The sequence below is a fragment of the Melanostigma gelatinosum genome, assembly GCF_949748355.1.
Source record: "Melanostigma gelatinosum genome assembly, chromosome: 22".
Lineage (NCBI taxonomy): Eukaryota > Metazoa > Chordata > Actinopteri > Perciformes > Zoarcidae > Melanostigma > Melanostigma gelatinosum.
The window spans coordinates 13,642,419-13,661,364 of NC_136655.1; the positions used below are offsets into that span (position 1 = coordinate 13,642,419).

General features: G+C 43.7%; 1 protein-coding gene across 2 annotated transcripts in view; it reads right to left on the bottom strand.

Moving 5' to 3' along the window:
• arid2 (AT-rich interactive domain 2) overlaps positions 1-10,641 on the bottom strand; it is a 28,306-nt gene extending 17,665 nt beyond the window's left edge. For both annotated transcript variants that reach the window (XM_079294288.1, XM_079294287.1), the window contains exons 1-3: positions 10,215-10,641; positions 9,998-10,091; positions 8,965-9,062 (exon numbers count right to left, since the gene is read on the bottom strand). In XM_079294288.1, the coding sequence (XP_079150414.1) occupies positions 8,965-9,062; positions 9,998-10,091; positions 10,215-10,306 (284 nt within the window). In that variant the 5' untranslated portion in view covers positions 10,307-10,641. The remainder of the gene's footprint in view (positions 1-8,964; positions 9,063-9,997; positions 10,092-10,214) is intronic.
• Between the last annotated feature and the right edge of the window lie 8,305 nt (positions 10,642-18,946).

Here is an 18,946-nt window from a genome sequence, read left to right on the forward strand (position 1 = left end):
GTGTGAGTGAAGAAGAAGAGTGAAAAGCTCGCATTTCATTTGTGCAGACACCTGGATCACTTTTATTTTGAGGTATGTCTGAGTGACAGACAGAATAATACTCGATCTTTTATTATGGACGTACAGTTGAATTGGCCGTGAAAGAACAGTTTGTGTACGCTGTGAATCATAGTTTTTAGACGGAAAGAAAATCCTAAATGTCAGATTCGACTTTTATAAAATTGGAAATTGGCAAATACTATTGCAATCGGTGTATTTCTATTAGAATCTTGACTAGAACACGTTTACTCCGAGATAGACTACATTCACGGCAACATGAAACACAAAATGTCAAAAGTACTTTTTTTTGCAAAATAGTTACAGAGCACATATAACTGTTTGTTTAAAATGAAACAGACCGTTATATGGTAAATAATAAACTACAATCAATGGTGCGCCCTGTGTTAAGCTAATCTTTGCGCTGCCTTGAAGGCAATTCAATATGTTCAACTCCAACCTTCTCAGTGTGATTTAAAAGCTACAGAATAGAAACAGGTTTGAATTCACAAAGCCATACAGCACACCCGCTGTGTGCCGCCACCAACGTCCACGTCCCACCCAGCAGTTGAGGAAAAACCTGTTGTTGGTGCCAGACAGAAAATACTCAAACAACAGTCACCTTTTTCTATAGAAAGCTCCGTCACAAAGACTCTGCTGCCGCACATTAGCCCGACGTAAACGGACACTCGGCGTGACATCGGCACTGCAGGTCAAAAAGCCCTCCCTGGAGCGCGCATGATTCAATAAGAAGCACAAATGTTAACAGGCTTATCAGCTGAAGGAATTCAACAGATTCCATGGTAACACATTCAAACTAGTACTACAACAGTACGTCTTTAAGTCGAGGTAATACACAAATCTACTTCAGTGTACGCAAGAAGGACACCATCACACATCCAGTGCAAATGACACAGCTCAGGAGTTTCATTGTAAAAATGCAATTCGATAGCTTTCACCTCGCTTTACTAGTTTTTTTTAGCTCGACAAAGCCCATGGAAAATCACTTGCAGCGAGCCCGTGGTGCTTTCAAGGACTCAAAGGTGTTAAGTGAAGCATGATCCACACAGAAAGTGAGCCCAAAAAAAAAAGAAGAAAAAAAAAGGAGCACCACACAGCATGTGATAAGCAGGTCGTTGCATGACAGGGCAGTGTCAGTCGGTGGCATGAGAAATGAAAAACGAGTCCCCGCCACAAAACAAGAGAGCAGATTTTCATGCATTTCAATCCTAAAAATTCAACATCTTTCAGACGTTTACAGCTGTGGTCAGGTTGGCTTGTCGTGGAAGTGCAGGAGGTCGGGTTAGATCAAGCCACTTTGAATACAATTATGTAAAACGTGGGGGGGGGGGGGATTTGAATAACGCCACTTCTCATCTGAAAAGGTGCAACAGCCTGCAGTGGAAACGAGTGAACCGGCTGCAGCACCAACATCGAGCTCCTCTTAAAACGGCCATCCTTGACAAGTTTGCACTTATTCTCATTGAGCACGCTCTCTTGGATTCTTTCTAAACACCCCATAACAATGTGGAGCGAGAGACGCAAACAAAAACACACGAGCGATACCTCAGCGGCGACAGTGTGGTGAACCCTGCCTGTGTGGCCGTGAGTCACAGAGTGAGCGCCCGTTACTGAATGATGCTCCGCTTGTTCATCGCGGCCGAGGTAATCCCCCATCCGCTGGCTGCTGGGTGACACGCCGGACTATAAATACACTCAGCCTTCATTTGTTCATAGAGGGGGGGGAGAGAGGCCCCAGCCCCGACTGCAGCATCATCAACCGCTGTCTGGGCACAAGCAAGAGAAAAGGGCTGCGGGTAAAGACAGGTGGGGGCCCGGGAGGAGGGGGAGTTGACTGCAGCTGCTCATGTCTGCACTTCCCCTTTTTCACACAGGCATGAAGAGAGGAACAACCCCCGCCCCCCTCCACACCTTGAGTAGCATGCAACTACCCACCAACAGAAACCACCGCCAACACTGAGGCACGTTTTCCCTCCAAAGTAACAAGTGCAGGAGGGGGGGGGGGGGGGGGGGGACACACACACACACCCACCCACCCCCAACACACACACACCTTACTGCTGTGCAGTTATACTCCCAGCTTCCATTGCTGCCCAAATGCCCTCGGTGTGTGGGAGTCCATTGCCCCCTGCTGGACATGAACGCAGGCATGCAAATACACACACACCACACACACACACACACACACTAACACCACCACCAATTTCCGGGCCGAAATGTTTGTCAATAATCACGGGCAGTTTGCCGAAGGCGGAGCCACTGGAGGAAAACTCTGTAAAAGCCGGATCCCTTACTTGTTGCCTGGAAGCAGACTTAAAGTCACACCAGAGCGTGAAGGAAGTGACTGCAATACTATCTCTGTGCTCTGATGGTATCCCTGTGACTCATGGGTCCGTTTCACTCGTGTGGCGAATGCATGAATGATGATGGAGGTCGCGGGAAAATAAATGAATATAAAAAATAAGCCCCTTGCAATACAACTGGACCCTTTTAACAGCCGTTGTTTCCATTCCAGTTATCAGCCGTGTCAATCTGGATGGCACGGGCATGAGTCAGTGGTTAGCAGCACATCCTGGGTTCAAACTAGAAGACACAAGTCAAGGAAAAGATGCTTTCCCTTGTGTCAGCTGGACTTTTGTGCGACCGTTCTATCAGGAGGCTATATTAGAGGAAAAAGCTCTTTTCTTTTCACGAATCCACACATTCCTCACAAAGATCATTCCTGACATGACTGCTGTCTGTTTGACAGCGTGATCACAAGACATTTAAGACAGACACCGCCCATCTGCAGCTGCTGTTTAGTGTGTGGATTTCACCATTTCCCTTATTGTGTGACTGATGCTTAACTTTATTTGTATTTTTGTCATGACACCTTGAACAAAAACCAAGTGGACGATAGCTGCCTACATCTGTTGTGTTGAGTCCCTACGGTGCTGTAAACTGACGTTAATGGTGACAGTTTAGGGGAATGACACGACTCCATGAATTTAGCAGGTTGCACCCATGTGAGGGACATAGGGAAAACAAAAAAAAGGGTTTGTTGACAAGGTGAGCGGTGGTAGCGGACAGGACGGTGTTCAGGATCAGACTTCATTTAGGCCGTCCCTGAACAGTAACATAACGAAGAGTAACATAACAGTGCCACTAAACAATCAGGGTTGCACAACTGCACGCGCAGGTTTTGGCCTAGTTCTTAAACGACACTTGCTTCTCGACGCCAAGCGATCGGACAGAAACCACAGAAGCTTTGTGGCATCGTAGTGCGAGCTCCGAGCGCACACAAAGGCGCTCATGCTCAACACGCTGTTAGTAGCATCACGCTACGAAACGCCAGAGGGCATACAAACAAAATGTATACTATGAAGCAGAAAATAAGCCATAAACCAACCTCCACAATGCTGAGGAGGAATAGTGTTCAACTGTAATCTCCTATCTCACAATCCTAATATATTCTGTATTGCCTCTATACAAGCCCTGTAAAGAAAGAAGTCAAGTAGTACATAAGGAATTAAAGGTTTAATATCCTGTAAACAATTTGATATGGCTGCAAAATATTTACTTGTATAGATTACATTTGTTAAACCCAGCATTTGAATTACAATTGGCCTTCTTTGTGTAATCCTCAGACATGTTTGTAGTGCTTTTATCGGTGAATATTTGGGAAATCGGCACAACAAGAACGCACACAAAAAAGCCCTACAGCAATACGCACATGATTTTGACTCGCGCTTTACAGGATCATTATTTACTGCTCAATGAGGCAGACTATTAAATTAGCACAATAAAACTTTGAAAATGCCCCACCCCCTTCCAAAAAACCCTGACGCTCCTGGACCAATCACCAGTTTGGCAGAGAACGTTTCTTGTTACTTAGGACGGACTAAACGGACAGAACAAACTCCAGTTATGTGTCGAATGCACTTAGAAAATGAAGCGACTCCTCTTCTACTGAAGAGCTGTAGCCTACATTACACCCACAGCAAACATTTTAACCATATCATCCACCTAATGAAACAGTAGAGCCGGATTCTAGGCCCACCGACAAGCACAAGGCGGATGTAGCAATCTGCTGGTTAACAAGGAAACTGAGAGAAGCAGATTAGACTATCAGTGATGGCCCACGCTGCTGGAGGGCAGACGGGCCGAAAAAACACAAAGTCTCAAGAGATGTTATCTTTGACAGCAAGTTTGCTCTCGCGCTCTTATTTTTTTTGAAAAGTCTCTTATTATGCTGCATTAAAAAAAAAAGGCAGACTGAGACACACGCTGGTCCACACAGCTCCGTCTTTATCCACAACTATCCGTCATCGGAGCATCTCTGAAGTCCGAGCAGCAGCTCGGACGAGGCGGGGAGGAATACAGACGCGGCTAATGCGAGGCAGATCAAAGGCCACTTCGTCCAGATGTTTCAGACGGAGAGGAGGGGGAGGGGAGCAGAGAGGGGCCGGCAGGAACGATGCTACCCGGAATAATCTCAGAGCCGGGTGTGAGAATTAACACCGGCCGAGCAGAAAAAAGGTAGCGGAGTGTGTCTGCGGTGACGGGCTGGGCAAGAGTTCAGTGTTTTGGTTTTCTCTTCTTGACAGTAGAAACAGCGATATCACATGTCGTCTTCCACCACATCAGGTGTGAAAGTATGTTATCTGGAAAGCGAGACTGTTGACGTTGCACCTGCACCTCCGTGGTTCTGCACAGTTGACGTCAAGTGCTACTTTGGCATGAAAATAGATGAGTGGACACATTAATAGATACAGTGGCCTAGGAAAGACTTCCAATGCCTGCGATACATTTTCAGTGATTGCCTCGTGTCTCTAACTCGTAACTACAAATAAAAGGTTCACTGTGCATTTGAACTCTGCAGCCTCAATGTTCAACCAGAGAGTTTCTCAATCTGTAGTTCCGGAGTCATTGTGTGACACGGGGTCACAGGAGACCTTTAAAAAATTTTTTTTGGATTATACTATTATACTATTAATTATAATCCACTTGCAGCTGGCGGGAAAACAAAAAAGGAAAAGTACATCACGCTCAAAATCACGCTGCAACTAAAATACCTTCTAATTGTCGGGGTCGTGAGAAGTTTAGGGACCTAAAAGTGGTGGAAGCGGTAGAGAAACACTTGGGCTTCTAGTCCGGCGTTAACGTCAACGAAGTGAAAGATTCAAATGTCGCCTGGAATGAGTAAACCCGTGAACGTGATTGCGTCGGCTTCACTATACCGCAAACAGCCAGGATGACAGGGTGAGAGACGAAAGTGTGGTGTGATTACTTCGCTGTATAGGAAGCAGCATGTTTTACTCTGAAGAAAACAACCACATTACTTGGTTGGCGGTAGTTAATTCAGCAGAAAGAGTCGTCAAAGGGTGGTTTGTTTTTTTCCTGTAATCACTGTGGACAGTAGAAACAGTCCTGGGCTGCAGAGCTGGAGGCCTCGCTTGCTTGGATTACAGCGTGGCGTTAAAACGGGGAAACTGGATCTGCACCGTACTCCTGAGCCCGAACACCGCTGAATCAAAACACCTTGAATAGATCACTGCTACATGCCCTCATTAAATCAGAGTTCAGTTCAAAACAATGCCAATATTATTCCTCACAACATCACAGGGCAACACTCCCCCAGATTTAAATTGTGAAAACAAACGATTTTGTCTCCCGCACATTTTCCCGACCGCGTGTTCAAACCTCGTCAAGGCAATGTGAGCTACCAGAATAGAGGCGGCAGGTTTCCTGGATATCGGTGCCTCCTTGGGCCCGATTTCCTCCCGATGGGGACGCAGCGGAGCGGGCAAACAAAGGTGGAGCCGGGGTGTCCGTCACCTGACTTTGCTTCTGTGCTGCAGTTTGGAAAAAGAAGTCAGAGACTCCAGCAACACCAGACGCCTCATTGCCAAACGACTTTCATTCACTACTTAAGGGGCGACCGTGGCTTCCTGGGTAGAGAGGGTTGTCCGCCAACCGAAAGGTCACCGGTTCGATCCTCGGCTTTGTCGAAGTGTCCCTGAGCAAGACACTGTACCCCTAACTGCTCCCCGGGCGCCTGCCATTGGCAGCCCACTGCTCCCTATATATACAGGGATGGGTCAAGTGCAGAGAATAATTTCCCCACTGTGGGACTAATAAAGGAATGTTTCTTCTTTCTTCTTCTACTCGGAAGTGAAAAAGAAAAAAAACAAAACAATCAGGACTCTGGTTGAGAGCTCAGTGCCCCAAATCATATGAAACGACTAATGGAGGAGGGAAAGGCGTGGACTGAGAATCATCCAAATTAGTATAGCCGCCGGTAACTCTAACCCAATCCGTGGAAACGGAGTTCAGATGTAGAACATGTCGAATTACGGAAATGTGAAAAGGTTCTCTGGAGTCACGGGAATAGACCTGGGGCAAACAGGTCGTCCCTGAACATCACAGACTATTAAAGACAGTGTGTGTTATGTTGTAAAACTATTTACATTTTTCCTCAATTCTTCCAACTTTAAAGCATGTTTATGGCCAGTGGAAGTTCTCACCATGGTCGCTATTATATCCAACACCTGCCCCTTTAAAATGGACAATTTTCTCTCTCTCGCACCCTAACGTCTCATTTAAGTCGATATCTTTTGCTTCAATCTTGCTAATGAAGTGCAAAAAAGAAAAGAAAAACAGAGCTGCCAGAGATAAACCATGCCCTTAGTGTGTCTGAACCCTTCCTCCCTCCGAAGCTGGAAGTGAAACCGGCTCCGTTGGTGGGACTGGTGTCTGAGCGGCGCTTCAACAGGTTGAAAACGAGCTGGGAATAACATTTTCTAGCAAGCGCCCCTCACTTATTACCGGGTGACATTCAGATATCAAGTAGACGGCAGCGGGAGCTGGCACGGAACCCCGGTGCTGCTTTCTACTCTGTGACCGTCCGACTCATTCAGACGGGGAGACGCGGTCCACAGACAGACCGTCCCGTATCAGAAAAGGCATCCCTGCAGCAAGGGAGTATCCTTCAGTCCTTCCTGCGAACTCATTTTAATCCCTCAGGTAAAAAAGAAGAAAAAAACTACAACTTGAGTTGTCAACTTGAAGTTGAAATTCCAGATTCCAAAAAACTGAGCCAAAAAACTATCCCATTAAATGTTACGAGACGCTGCTTTCAAGGGATCTCAGCATCTATTATTATTTCGGTTGGCAGTACAAAGTCTTAGACATTTGCACACACTGCTTTAAAAAATAAAAAAGCCCAGTTCCAGATGGTCATTCGGCAGGCTGGTCAAGATTAACACATGCCATTAGCAAACATCCACCCGGCTTAAGTGTCCTTGAGCAATACAGTGAATCTGAACCTTTGCGCATATCTACCTCAGAACTGGCTATGACCTCTGACCCCCCGCCCCCCACACACACACACACACACACACACACAGAGTGATCATTAGCCTGCTTATGCATAGAAAAACTGGAGGGAAAAAGAAACACCTAATTTCTCTACTCTGTCAGCAAAAAAAGCAGCATGGGGGAGGCGACGACAGTCTATTTATCTGCCTTAGTTGAGGCAAGACCAGTCTAGCCGCCTGCTGCCTCTGCCATCCACCGCACTGCCTCAGACAAATTCTACAGAGAAGCTCCGGCGGCCGGCTGGCGATATCCAGCCGGTCGGTCGACTCGGCTGTCAGATAAACGACGCATTAGGCGGCCGAACTGTGTCCAACTTTTAAGTATTATAGAGGTTCAACAAAGCAGTTGACTTCCTGCGACTTTTGACACACTCAAAACTAAGCCTGTCAGACAAAGACGGATATCTGAATATTAGTGGTTTACTGAGCCGCTGAAGGTAAGTTCACACATGGAATCAGATCACAGAAACTCAACACCTTTGCACTGCAGCTACTTCCGCTCGGAGAACAGGCCTAAACAACCGTCTAGTCAGCCGTCCGGACATCTAAGCAGACTATTACATAATCCTCTGCTTTAGAGAAAAAACGCTTTGTTAAGTATTCCGTCCTTTACACTAAATGTGGCCATTTTGGCCCTCAGAAAGACCTCCACCAACATCAGCAGCACCACATGCCCTCCATGTGCCCGAGTTGCTCAGCGCCCCTGCAGCCATCGCTGAGGTTTACTTTTGTGGAGCAACAAGTCTCATCAGACGCGTCCAGTTGGCAATCAAACGAGCTGCTACGCTCCCAACAGCTCGCACCAACTTAGTAAAAAATAAAAAATAAAAATACAAATTATTGGCCGCTACTTGTACATCAACCAGCGACCTGCAGTTGCCTGTAACACATCCATGAGAGGTTGCTACAGGGGTGTAATTCCCTGCAGGCAGGTGCTAGTGATGGGAACAATCATTGCATGAGGTAGAGGGGAGGAGCAAAAAAATAAAAAATAAAAGAAGTATGGAGAAGGCAGCTACCGTCAAAAAACAACAACAAACGCCAGCTGTTGAGGAGAGCTGCATTTCCACCAGACTCCCATCACCAGCAGCTGACTGTGTGGAGACTTTAAGGGAGCCTGAATGTTACACAGGTTAAAGAGCCCGGAGCTGCTCGGCCCGTAGTAGCTGTATCGTACCCAGGCACCACAGCGTTTTCAGAAAGAAATAACTGCCATTAGTGTATGGTGTAGGGTCATCACGGACAGATGCTCCTCAAAGGTGTTCTTCATAACTCTGTTCCAGACTTAACAAATTACAGAAGAAAACATTTGGCCATACACTTATATTTTTCATAAAAGATGGTTCAGATTGTTGGCCACCGAGGTAATCCACCATGTCATGACAAATACACACACACTATTATGGCCCATGCTTTAATTGCACGTCATAATATCGCGCTCGTGCTGCTTCCTAGTAGAGGCTCGAGATCCTGCTGGCTGCATCTCCTCGTTTTGTAAACACTCCCCACATGCTACCTGGGAGGAGAGCTGCGTGGCCGTGCTACTTACCGAAGGTAGTACTGTTTTAAAGCAAATGCAGCGTTAGAGCAACTCCTCGGAAAGTTGAACTCGTCCCCGAGTTCGATCCATTGGTTTTTGTCAGAGACCTGGAAGGAGAGGAGAGAAACGAGTCCGTTAGGGAGATAACAAGCACTTCCAGCGGCAACAACACAAAAAAGAGCGGTTTCACTGTAACCATCTGGTCGGCTACAGGTTCCCCCCCATGAGGCCAATCATTAATCAATAACTTCCTCCAACTGCTGAAAATATATTTTAAAATAGTGTCTTTCAAATTACCCACCAGTGGCTCGCATTTGGTAGAATATCGTTAAATTAGCTGCTAATATACCAGTTATCCTAACATATTTACATTTGTCACATCAGTAAGTACAACTGACTCCCTTTAGGATAGTATCGCTACTGTTGAGGCTAGTTAGCACCGTAGCTAACAAGCTAACTTGACTTTTTCAATTTTTTTTGCATTAAAACCGACCGAGGCTAAACTCAAACTAACCGCCTCGCCTATACACGAACGCTTCGGCGTGCGGAGAGCCGTTCGGTTGTCGGAGCGGGTTTTTGCACCGTTTACCGTGTTCACTACACGGGCCTGTGAGGCCTACATTTTGAGATCAGCCATGAAGCCGAAAGAAAGATGGCTATGGCGAGAAAGCGCTATCAAGCTTCCCCCCGGGTGGAAACCACTGGTAAAAAACCCCGGGCGAGGCGCCGCGTGCTACGCGGTGTTTCCCGGGGCCGGTCTCCGTGCCGATAATCGATGTTAAACGTGCCCGCTAATTTCGAGTCCGCTCAGACTACACTCTGACTGCCGAGCGGTCGGGACTCTCGATTCAAAGCACACAACAACACAAGCCACCACAGTGCATAGAGATACATGGAGAACTAGCACAAGGCCAACGCAGACCCACTATCGTTTGTGTGGAGGGTTTACACTTGTCCCGGGCTTCTCGCGACCGAGTTGTAGAGTCGTCCACCGGGGAGTCCACGCAGTGTGGAGAGAAATCCACTTTTAGTTCCCACTCACCTTAGCAAATCCACCTAAAGCGACGACTCTGACATAGAGAGCATTCAGGTCCAGCTCTTTCCCACCCACGATAGGAATCTTCCTGAACGGCGATCTGAGGGGATAACACAAGAAATAAAGGCATACGTGTTTAAATAACAGTTTGGGTTAACTCACGGCCGAATGCAATTAAGATTTAAAGTTGCATTTCTTGGGAATAAAGACGCCCCAATCTCACCCTCTGCTTTGGTGAAATTGCCGCAGCTCGTCCAGGAAAGCCTGTCCTTTCCTTCGCTGATCTAGTAGATTTTTCCCCGTCGAATTTGCCATTGTTTTTGCATGCAAAAACGGTTAAACCCCACTTCAGACGCTTCTTAAGACACCAAGGATCCCATACTCCGCCGGCGCTCAGTCATTCGCGAAGCTGAGTGTTTAAAAAGTTAAAGAAATAGCTGATAGCAAGAAGAGCGGCAGCTCGCTAATAAAGACTGATGCACACAGAAAGCGAGCCCGAATTCAACCCCGGACTAAGTTCCGACGAACAGTCACAAATACGACCGATTCACCGGCAGACTGCAGACGCCATGGCCGAATGTGTAGAATTAATGCTTTTGGTCGCGGTTGTATTCGTTTGGAGTGGTTTGACAGTGTGTTACGGACGCAGCTCCGAGGCTATCGCACACTGTAGAGCGGCAGAGGGATGCAGTTCTCAGACAAAAAGATGTGGAGGCCGAGGAGCCCGGACTGACATGCGTGCAGCGCCCTCTGTGGCCATAGGCGGCACTGCACCCTCCAGAGCGGAGAGCGGGTGCTGGAACAATAGAGACTGTTTTCTTTTTTAGGGACCGTCTGACAACTCGTTTCTCTGTTTGGAAAACGGGTCAGGAGGTACTTGGAAATGTCCCGTGGGGGGAGGGGATAACACTAATTAACATAGCTCCCTTGTTATCCCAACCAGGCGTGTAATAGAGGGCGACCCTACTTAATTTTTTATATCTGTAAAATATTACTTTTCCAAGGCTGACTTAAAGCCTTTAGTATAACTGACTTCGACTGCACCAATAGCCTGTTAGGTAAATTATGACAGAGTATTTCCAATAGGAAACAAACAATTTCATACTCCACAGCAATATTTAAAAATACCATGCAGCCACTTAAAACCAGCACTGCAGTAGTCTGTAGTATTGTCTGACATTTTATTTTATTTTCAATCCACTATTCTACACCAAAATAAGGTATGATATGTGGGAAAAAATACTTCCACAATAAATAAATCCTTCATATATGTAAGGAGGGTGAAGTACTTGATCATGAGTAATGATTGTTTACTTGTTTTTTTAATGATCATCTAAAGGCAAATTTACCACTACACTAAATATATTTTGACATTCATGCATTTCCATTTTCTGAAAATGATATATTCTTGCATAGGCGGTCATGCATTATGACTGTCGTACTCACTCCAAATATATTTATTGAGGGACTTAAATAATCAGATATCTCTGTGTGTCGTGCCATTTTAAACAGTAATTCAGTGCAACCTGGGTTTGAACTCTTAATTGAAAACGTGAAGTCAATTGTAATTACCCTTTGAGCATGATTTGGGATGTTTCTACATCAAGTGCCACTTGTGTTGCAATCTTGTTGATTTTGGAAATCCTGGGCAATAAATAGGCTATATTATGATGTAAATTATAAATGTATACGTCTTCCACTACACATTGTGATCAATATCTGCCAACGCATCTATTTATAGTTATTTGTTGTCAACATCATTGGTGGTTTACATATGGTCACTAACTTGTTTGGTGTTTATTTTTATCTTAACACTGCGGTAGGCAGCCGCTATCCCCTGGCTGACCACCTCAACACGTCTTTTATCTCACAGGGTGGTTGAAAATTACTCCTGATCCCTTCTCCCTGTAACTGCCAAGCGGATATCTCCTTGATGGGGTTACATTCAACCATTACACGTACCCCTTTGCTCAATGAAAAACCTGTCACAAAATGGCGGAGACGTACGTTAGCAGACCCCATTTTGAGGAATTGACACTAGACAGCGGAAAAGTGCGTGTGGTTTTCAAAATACTGCTCCGTTTTTTTTTGCAAACAAACTGCGGCAAACGCGAGTTCACCTCGAGCCTGTTTAGACTCTCCCACCCGTCGAACCGAACTATGGGCTAACGAGTCGGTGGTGCGCTAGCCTGTTAGCTTAGCACACGTTAGCTAACTTAGCAACATTACGACGAACCTGTTGTGAGCCGTTTGTTTTAATCCACTTATCCACTAGCATAGCACGTTAACAAACAGCGTGTCTGCTGATGTGTTTCGGTACTAGTCAATATGATTAGCGCTCTATTGACGGAAGTCTATGCGTATCGTTTGGCCGCTACAGGTTACAGGCCCTTATTAACACTGCTAATATTGCTAAGTCAGTTACCTCCGGATGCGTGCAGTTCACATAGAAGCTCCCACAGTAAACATAATGTTGCAGTTGTCGTCATTTAGCTAGCTATATGTAGCATCAAACGCTGAACACTACAAGATACTTCCTGCCAATTAATTTAACGTTGGGTTGCCGTTAAAATCGTTTCAGGCACGCTGGTGTAGCTAGCTAACACGGTGGTTAGCCACCGTATGTGCGTAACGTGGACGTATATTCGCTTTGCATTTCCAGTTATTAGGTGGGTTTTAAACAGTCCACGCTGTTTAATAATGATGTGACTTCTCGGTAGGTCGTAAAAAGATGACAGCACTCTGTATTGTGAGTCTCTGCTACTTCTGTCGGTGTGACGTTGCAGTGTACAGGTCGGACGATGGCGTGCTTTATGTGAAAGCCATCTTTGTATAGGCTGCTTCACAGATATTAATATTGCCATACGGAGACATTAATGGTTTCTGTTTATTCACTTCTCCTATCTTATTACTTGCCACTCTTGACTACGTACACATTCGCCATACAAAATAAGTAGGACTTCGGTTGGTTGAATAGAATACAATAGTTCAAGCAACAATGGGGAAACACTGATAATATCGTGAATGCTTTGCTGTAAAATGGCCTACCTCATACATAAAGGCATTTCCTATAGCAGCCATAAGGTGCAGTTGGGGATTATTCAATTATTTCAATGCAGCTTTTCCGTTTTGCATCAAATGTGTGCTTGTGAATGTATTGAGTTGACAGATTTATATACATTTTAAGTATTCAATGTAGTAATGATATATAGCAAGTGGTGAAAATGCATGAAAGATCTACAGTGATACATTTTCTTTATGACGATTTACATCTCTATTGTCTTGCATTATTTACCTTTTGGGCCCTAGATCACATAACAAAACGTTACATTTAATTCCAGCTTGTGAATTTAAACTTGTTGACATATTTTAAAGGAATGTCTGGCTGGATTGAACGTAATATCTAATGTGGGGATGTTGCATTGTACAGCAAAACCCCTTTGCTCCATGCACACAGACACGATGAAGATGCTGTATATGAGGCATGATATTGCGGGGGCAAAAACATGGAAATGTTGCGAGCAATAAAATTCCCATATGAGATCTCAAGTGTCAGATTAATGCACGGCAGTCTGACCTTTTCATTCTCAAACAGTTTCACAGAAGGCCTTGAAATCAATAATCATAGTATGGAATGAACAGGTGTATTAACTGACTTCCAGCAAATTATCATCCTGTCCATATCTATAAAGAATCAGATATGTTTTTACAGGCATTAGTCAATGCACTTATCCTTAAAAGATCATATGTTACATTCATATGACAGTCATACACCTATATTACGAACTAATGCCATAAAGGTACACATTAACCGTAAATATACGCCTTAAAATATGCAAACAAAAAGCAGCTTGAACTTCGGTTCCATCCCTGACACCACTCAGTTAAATGCTTCTTTTTTTATTTTGAAGTGATGAATGCTGTGCGGTGACTGTGAGTGTGCACTTGAAAGCTGCACGGTCAGTTATGCCATCACGCGCACGTCCTCATCGCATGTGACAGCCCGCCCCTGGTGGCATATGGCGCAAACGGGGCCAGTAAGCCCAAGCTGCCTCCACGCACCCAGACAAAAAGATCCCAGTGGGACGCTAAGTGCGTGTAACGTCCTTACACCTCCCTGCTCCCTTGCGGTCTCCTCCACACCCGATGGTCAGTGTCTCTCTGAAGTGATGCCCCCCCCCACCACCACCACCACCACCTCGGTCGAGTCATTTGGTGGGAAATGGCTCCATCTTCTGGCGGGCGCGGGAAACTCGTCCTGAGTGATGGTCCGCCTCGCCGCGTGAGGAACACATTGTACTTGGAGGGATCAGTTGAGAGATTTCTTTTTTTTGATTTTTTTCAAACTAGATACAGTCACAGATGCATGCTGGGGGATGAGGGGACTGAGCAGTGGGTGAATACAGCAGTACAGTGATGTCATTTTAAAAGTTTTTTTGAGTGCTGGAACTTTTTTTGAATTTATATTATTTGATTAAGATTTTAATGGATTAAATATTGAGAAATTAATGTCATGAATACAATTTTGCCACGCATTAAATATATGTATTTAATGTTTACTTTTATGGACAATAGACCACAAAAGCAAAAGCATTTATAACCGAAACTAACACGCAATGCCCGTCTTCTATGAAAATACACGAAACACGGTATAATACAAAACAGCACAAAACACAAACAAGGATGCAACAAAATGATGACTCAATGACAAGTGCAAGTTTATTCATGACAAACAGCAAAATGCCTCTTCATAAAAATTGCACTCGGAGCTGAATAATCGATATTTGACAGCCAACAATTATATGAAATGCCCAAATTTACAAATAATAATGTACAACATTGTCCCTTTCAGTTATGCTGTTTTAAAAAAAATAGTTTGCTATTGTTACTAGGTTGCAAGGAGACACAAATGCCACCCATAAATGCCACAGAAGGACGAATCATTGTCATCTGCATCCCAAATTGACAAATTACAGTAAAATAATCGACATGATCCCATTTTGAACTGTGCTGTCAAGCGTACAGATGTGTGCTTTTTAAAAATGTAAATAAAAGATCAGAACACATTTTATCCTTTGTATTGGTTTAGATTATATCCATCTTGTTGTAGCTCAAATTGAACTAAACAGTAATAAATTAACATAACATGGTATTTTTAGAACCATCAAGAACTTGTGCTCCGTTTCTGTACAGAACAACTATTTCCCCAATGTGGATCCTATCTTGTCCTGTTGCAGACTCAGAGACAATGCTTCATGCTGGTGAGTTGAGCTCGTTGCCCTGAGCTCGTCTCAAACAGCAGTTTCTCAGTCAGAGACATAAGAGATTCATTCCAGTGCTGTTAAAGAGAGGAGAGCCTGAAATCAAACTGCCCCTGTTGAGAAGTTCTCAGTGACTTTATAAAAGAAGTTAGTTCAGTTCCACTGGACTTCTGTCTTTCAATAAATAGATAAATCACCAGGATCATTTAAAAGGAGTAATTTTAAAAAGCATGATTTTTTGTTAATTAGTTGTGATTGCAAAAAGAATGAATGAGTCGATTCAGAAATATAAGATTGTTGTTTTAATTGTTTGTAGGTTATGTGTATGACTATAATATAATTCATAATTCTGCTGGTTGCTTGAAATGTTAATTTTCACCGCCTCTTCAATAAAGTGGACCTGCCTTTTAAGTAGTAGCCATTGTTGATTTAATTACTCCTGAAATAAGTATTTCAACTTGTGATTGTCATACGTTGATGTGCCAAAACGTCTTCTGGGTGTGTTTTTCATCACTAGGTGGCAGTTGTGTTTAAAGGTTGGGAGCTAGATGAGCGCAAGGATGTTGCTCATGAAATATAGCTTTTACTGACATTGCTTTTAATGTAATTACTGAATTTTTTATTTACCATACTGGGCTGTGACACTATTTCTTATTTATTTTACATATAGTGATCCAGCCCAGATACACATCATAAACTCACATGCTTTTCAAAACACTTACTGTATGGTATAACATGACAACTGCAATTACTCAGAGATTTGACCATATGTGAAAATTCGATGTATGCACCTCCAGATTACCTTTTTCGGGGTTTGTGCCACAGGAAATGGTACAATTCACGCACCAAAGGATTTTAACTAAACTGCAAACTTTGGTAAATTGATGTCACTTTCAGCTCAAGTGGTTTTACTTCCACCTTAATGGTACCACGGTTCTGTAATTATTCAAGCTGACTCCAGACACACTGTATGTTGTTGATATAACAGTCTCAGTGTCTATCAGTGGACCTTTCTGCTTTACAGGCCAGAGTGGATTCTGTGTTTCAGGATGACGGGTCACCTTTCCGACTGAAAGGTGCATCAAATAGAATTAACGACGGCTGAATTCCAATTGGCTGTTCCAGTTTCAGGGTCCAGGTTTGGGTTGCGTGTGTAGCAGTTGCGGACTCTCCGTTGCGTTGTGTTTAATTCAGGACGCGATATCTTTTGATGGCTCCAACCAGACGTTTATTGATATGACAGAATATGGATAGCTGGTAAAAGACAGAACAGCTTCAGTGACTCTCACAGACAACGTTGTGGTCACAAGCTCCGGAACACTGTTAAATCAAAGGGACAAATACTTAAGCTAACTGTTGTTAGCATGTTACTCATGCTAAATGCTAAATGCTAAATCATTTGCAACCATTTGCTCTAGAAATTATAAATTAAAACAATTATACGAACAAAAAGTGACTTCTAGACATCTCTATATATCTCTCTCTATATATATGTATATATATGTACATCAGACATCGAATGAGATGTTTCACAACGGAGCTTGTCACAGGTCAACCTACCATGAAAACAGTTTGCTTCAGACTAGTTCATGAAAGCTGGGCGCACCGCTAGAGTCTGCAAGCAGCCAGCAGAGGGTGCTGTTACACACAACCCACTTGTCTCCATGGGGAACTAATGATACGTTGTAAATGATATTTAAACAAGGAAATAACATGAAAATGATAAGGATTAGCAATAACTTAAATAATATAGTAATACTAGCAACCAATGGCCAGTGATGGCAAGTGGAATCATGAACTCTGTTACGCGTGCTGGCTCTCACTGTCACACTGTCGTGACCGTCACAGCCCCGGCTCTACTGTGGCAAAAACGGGAATAATTAACAAACAAAGTGATTTATTAACTAAAAAGTAAGTCAAAATATGTCAAACAGGGTTCCTGGAAACCAACACATGAATATGCTACTACATGTGTTCGTTAGTGTTATTATTAGTAACACCTGCTTTAAACGAGTCAAAATGTCTGCTGTGAAAAAACAGCATATAAAAGATGTGTAGTTTGTAATGCTGCGTTCAGAGTTGGTTGTGTGAGTCTTGAAACAAAAACAAATGCACTGACAATATCTCACTCATATCGTGTGTTAACTTACATTGAACGACGGACTTTGGCTGACATGAGCCGCTTCATTATTTGCATCTCGATGAGTAAAGAGAGGGAGTTTTATTTCATTCAAATTGTGACTGAATCCTTGCACTGAAATGATGTAGAAAGGACTCCAATAACCTTCATATGTGGTTAATTTTTATGATTTGCCAGCAGCATTTCTTTTCAATCAAGAATCCAACCAAAGTCCCTTGTTAAAAAGCACCATTTATCTTCCATACAGTTACTTATCAGCAGCTTATCAGGTCAGTGAGGTTGAACACTGTGTTTAGAAGAAAACCTGCAGTTCAGTGAGCTCAGGCACACAAGGGGAATGTTTAATCTGCACACAAACACTGCACTGCCAACAAAGTTTGAGTTTAGATTCTTCACAATGAAAGTTTCTGTTAGTCGTCATCTATATCCAGTTTCAGGGAGTTTAAAAGGGGTCAGCTGGAAGACTGGCTGTTTCCTGAAGTATTTATGACAAAAAAAAAAGGTTGAAGCGGAGGCTGCCATGGTTTCACACCACAATGGCAAAGGGTGCGGCTGAAACTCAACACGAACCTGTCCTCCTTGCCCCCTCATGGGACGAGGCAGCCGTGGACAGCCCCTGGAGAGATAGCTGGCTGAAAGGTTCTCATCCTCCTCATTGGTCAACATGAAGTAGGCCCGTGTGTTTGGAAACGACGGGTCAGTGATGTTTGTGTGGCGAAGCTGTGGACGTCAACATCATTACATTCCTATCAGGGGTCTACAAGCAACAAGGGGCCTTTACGACAGTCGAGGTGATACTGGTTTAAATTCAATGGTTTCCCCCACTGCACAATGTGAACCAGCCGTCATGGTGTCCTCCGGTTATTCCAAAAAACAGCCTTATGTCCATAAAAAGCCATGCCTCACCCTAATTTTATTTTATAGAAATTTCACACTTGGTCTTTATACATCGCATTATGTGTCTCGTTCTTTCCCAACTGTCCATCTTCTTCTGAGCATGTCCGTGTTGGTAGTCCCCATGAACTTATGTTGCACTTGGACAACATTCCTGTCAAAAGGCAGTGGGCTGATACCAAAATGAACCCTTGTGCTTTAAAGCCAAGAATGATGTCTTATTTTTCATCAAATATTTTGTTTCTTTTGGGATGTAGCAACTTTTTCCTTTGACACAAACTGAACTTACACATTTGTAGAAGGTGTCAAAATGCAGAAAATGAGTATATAAAGCATTGTTATTGGGCCAAATAAGGTCACTCTTAATGTTTATGTTGCATGAGCTGGAAATGACCTATCGGTTCAAAATCATGCTCATAAGCAGTTTCTTATCAATAGTCATACTCTTTAAAAGTGAAGAGCATACAGTGATAGTAGAAAGTGGTTGGATTCCTAAAACAGATGAGAGGAGCTGAGAAGTAAATGACTGCATAAAAACAATGTGAAAAGGGGGGAAAAAACGTAAAATCTCTATCTACTCACTCGTAATTCATATAGCAAACTTATTCTAACATTTAGGATGCTTTCATAGCTTTATTTAGGCACTTATATTTCATTTAC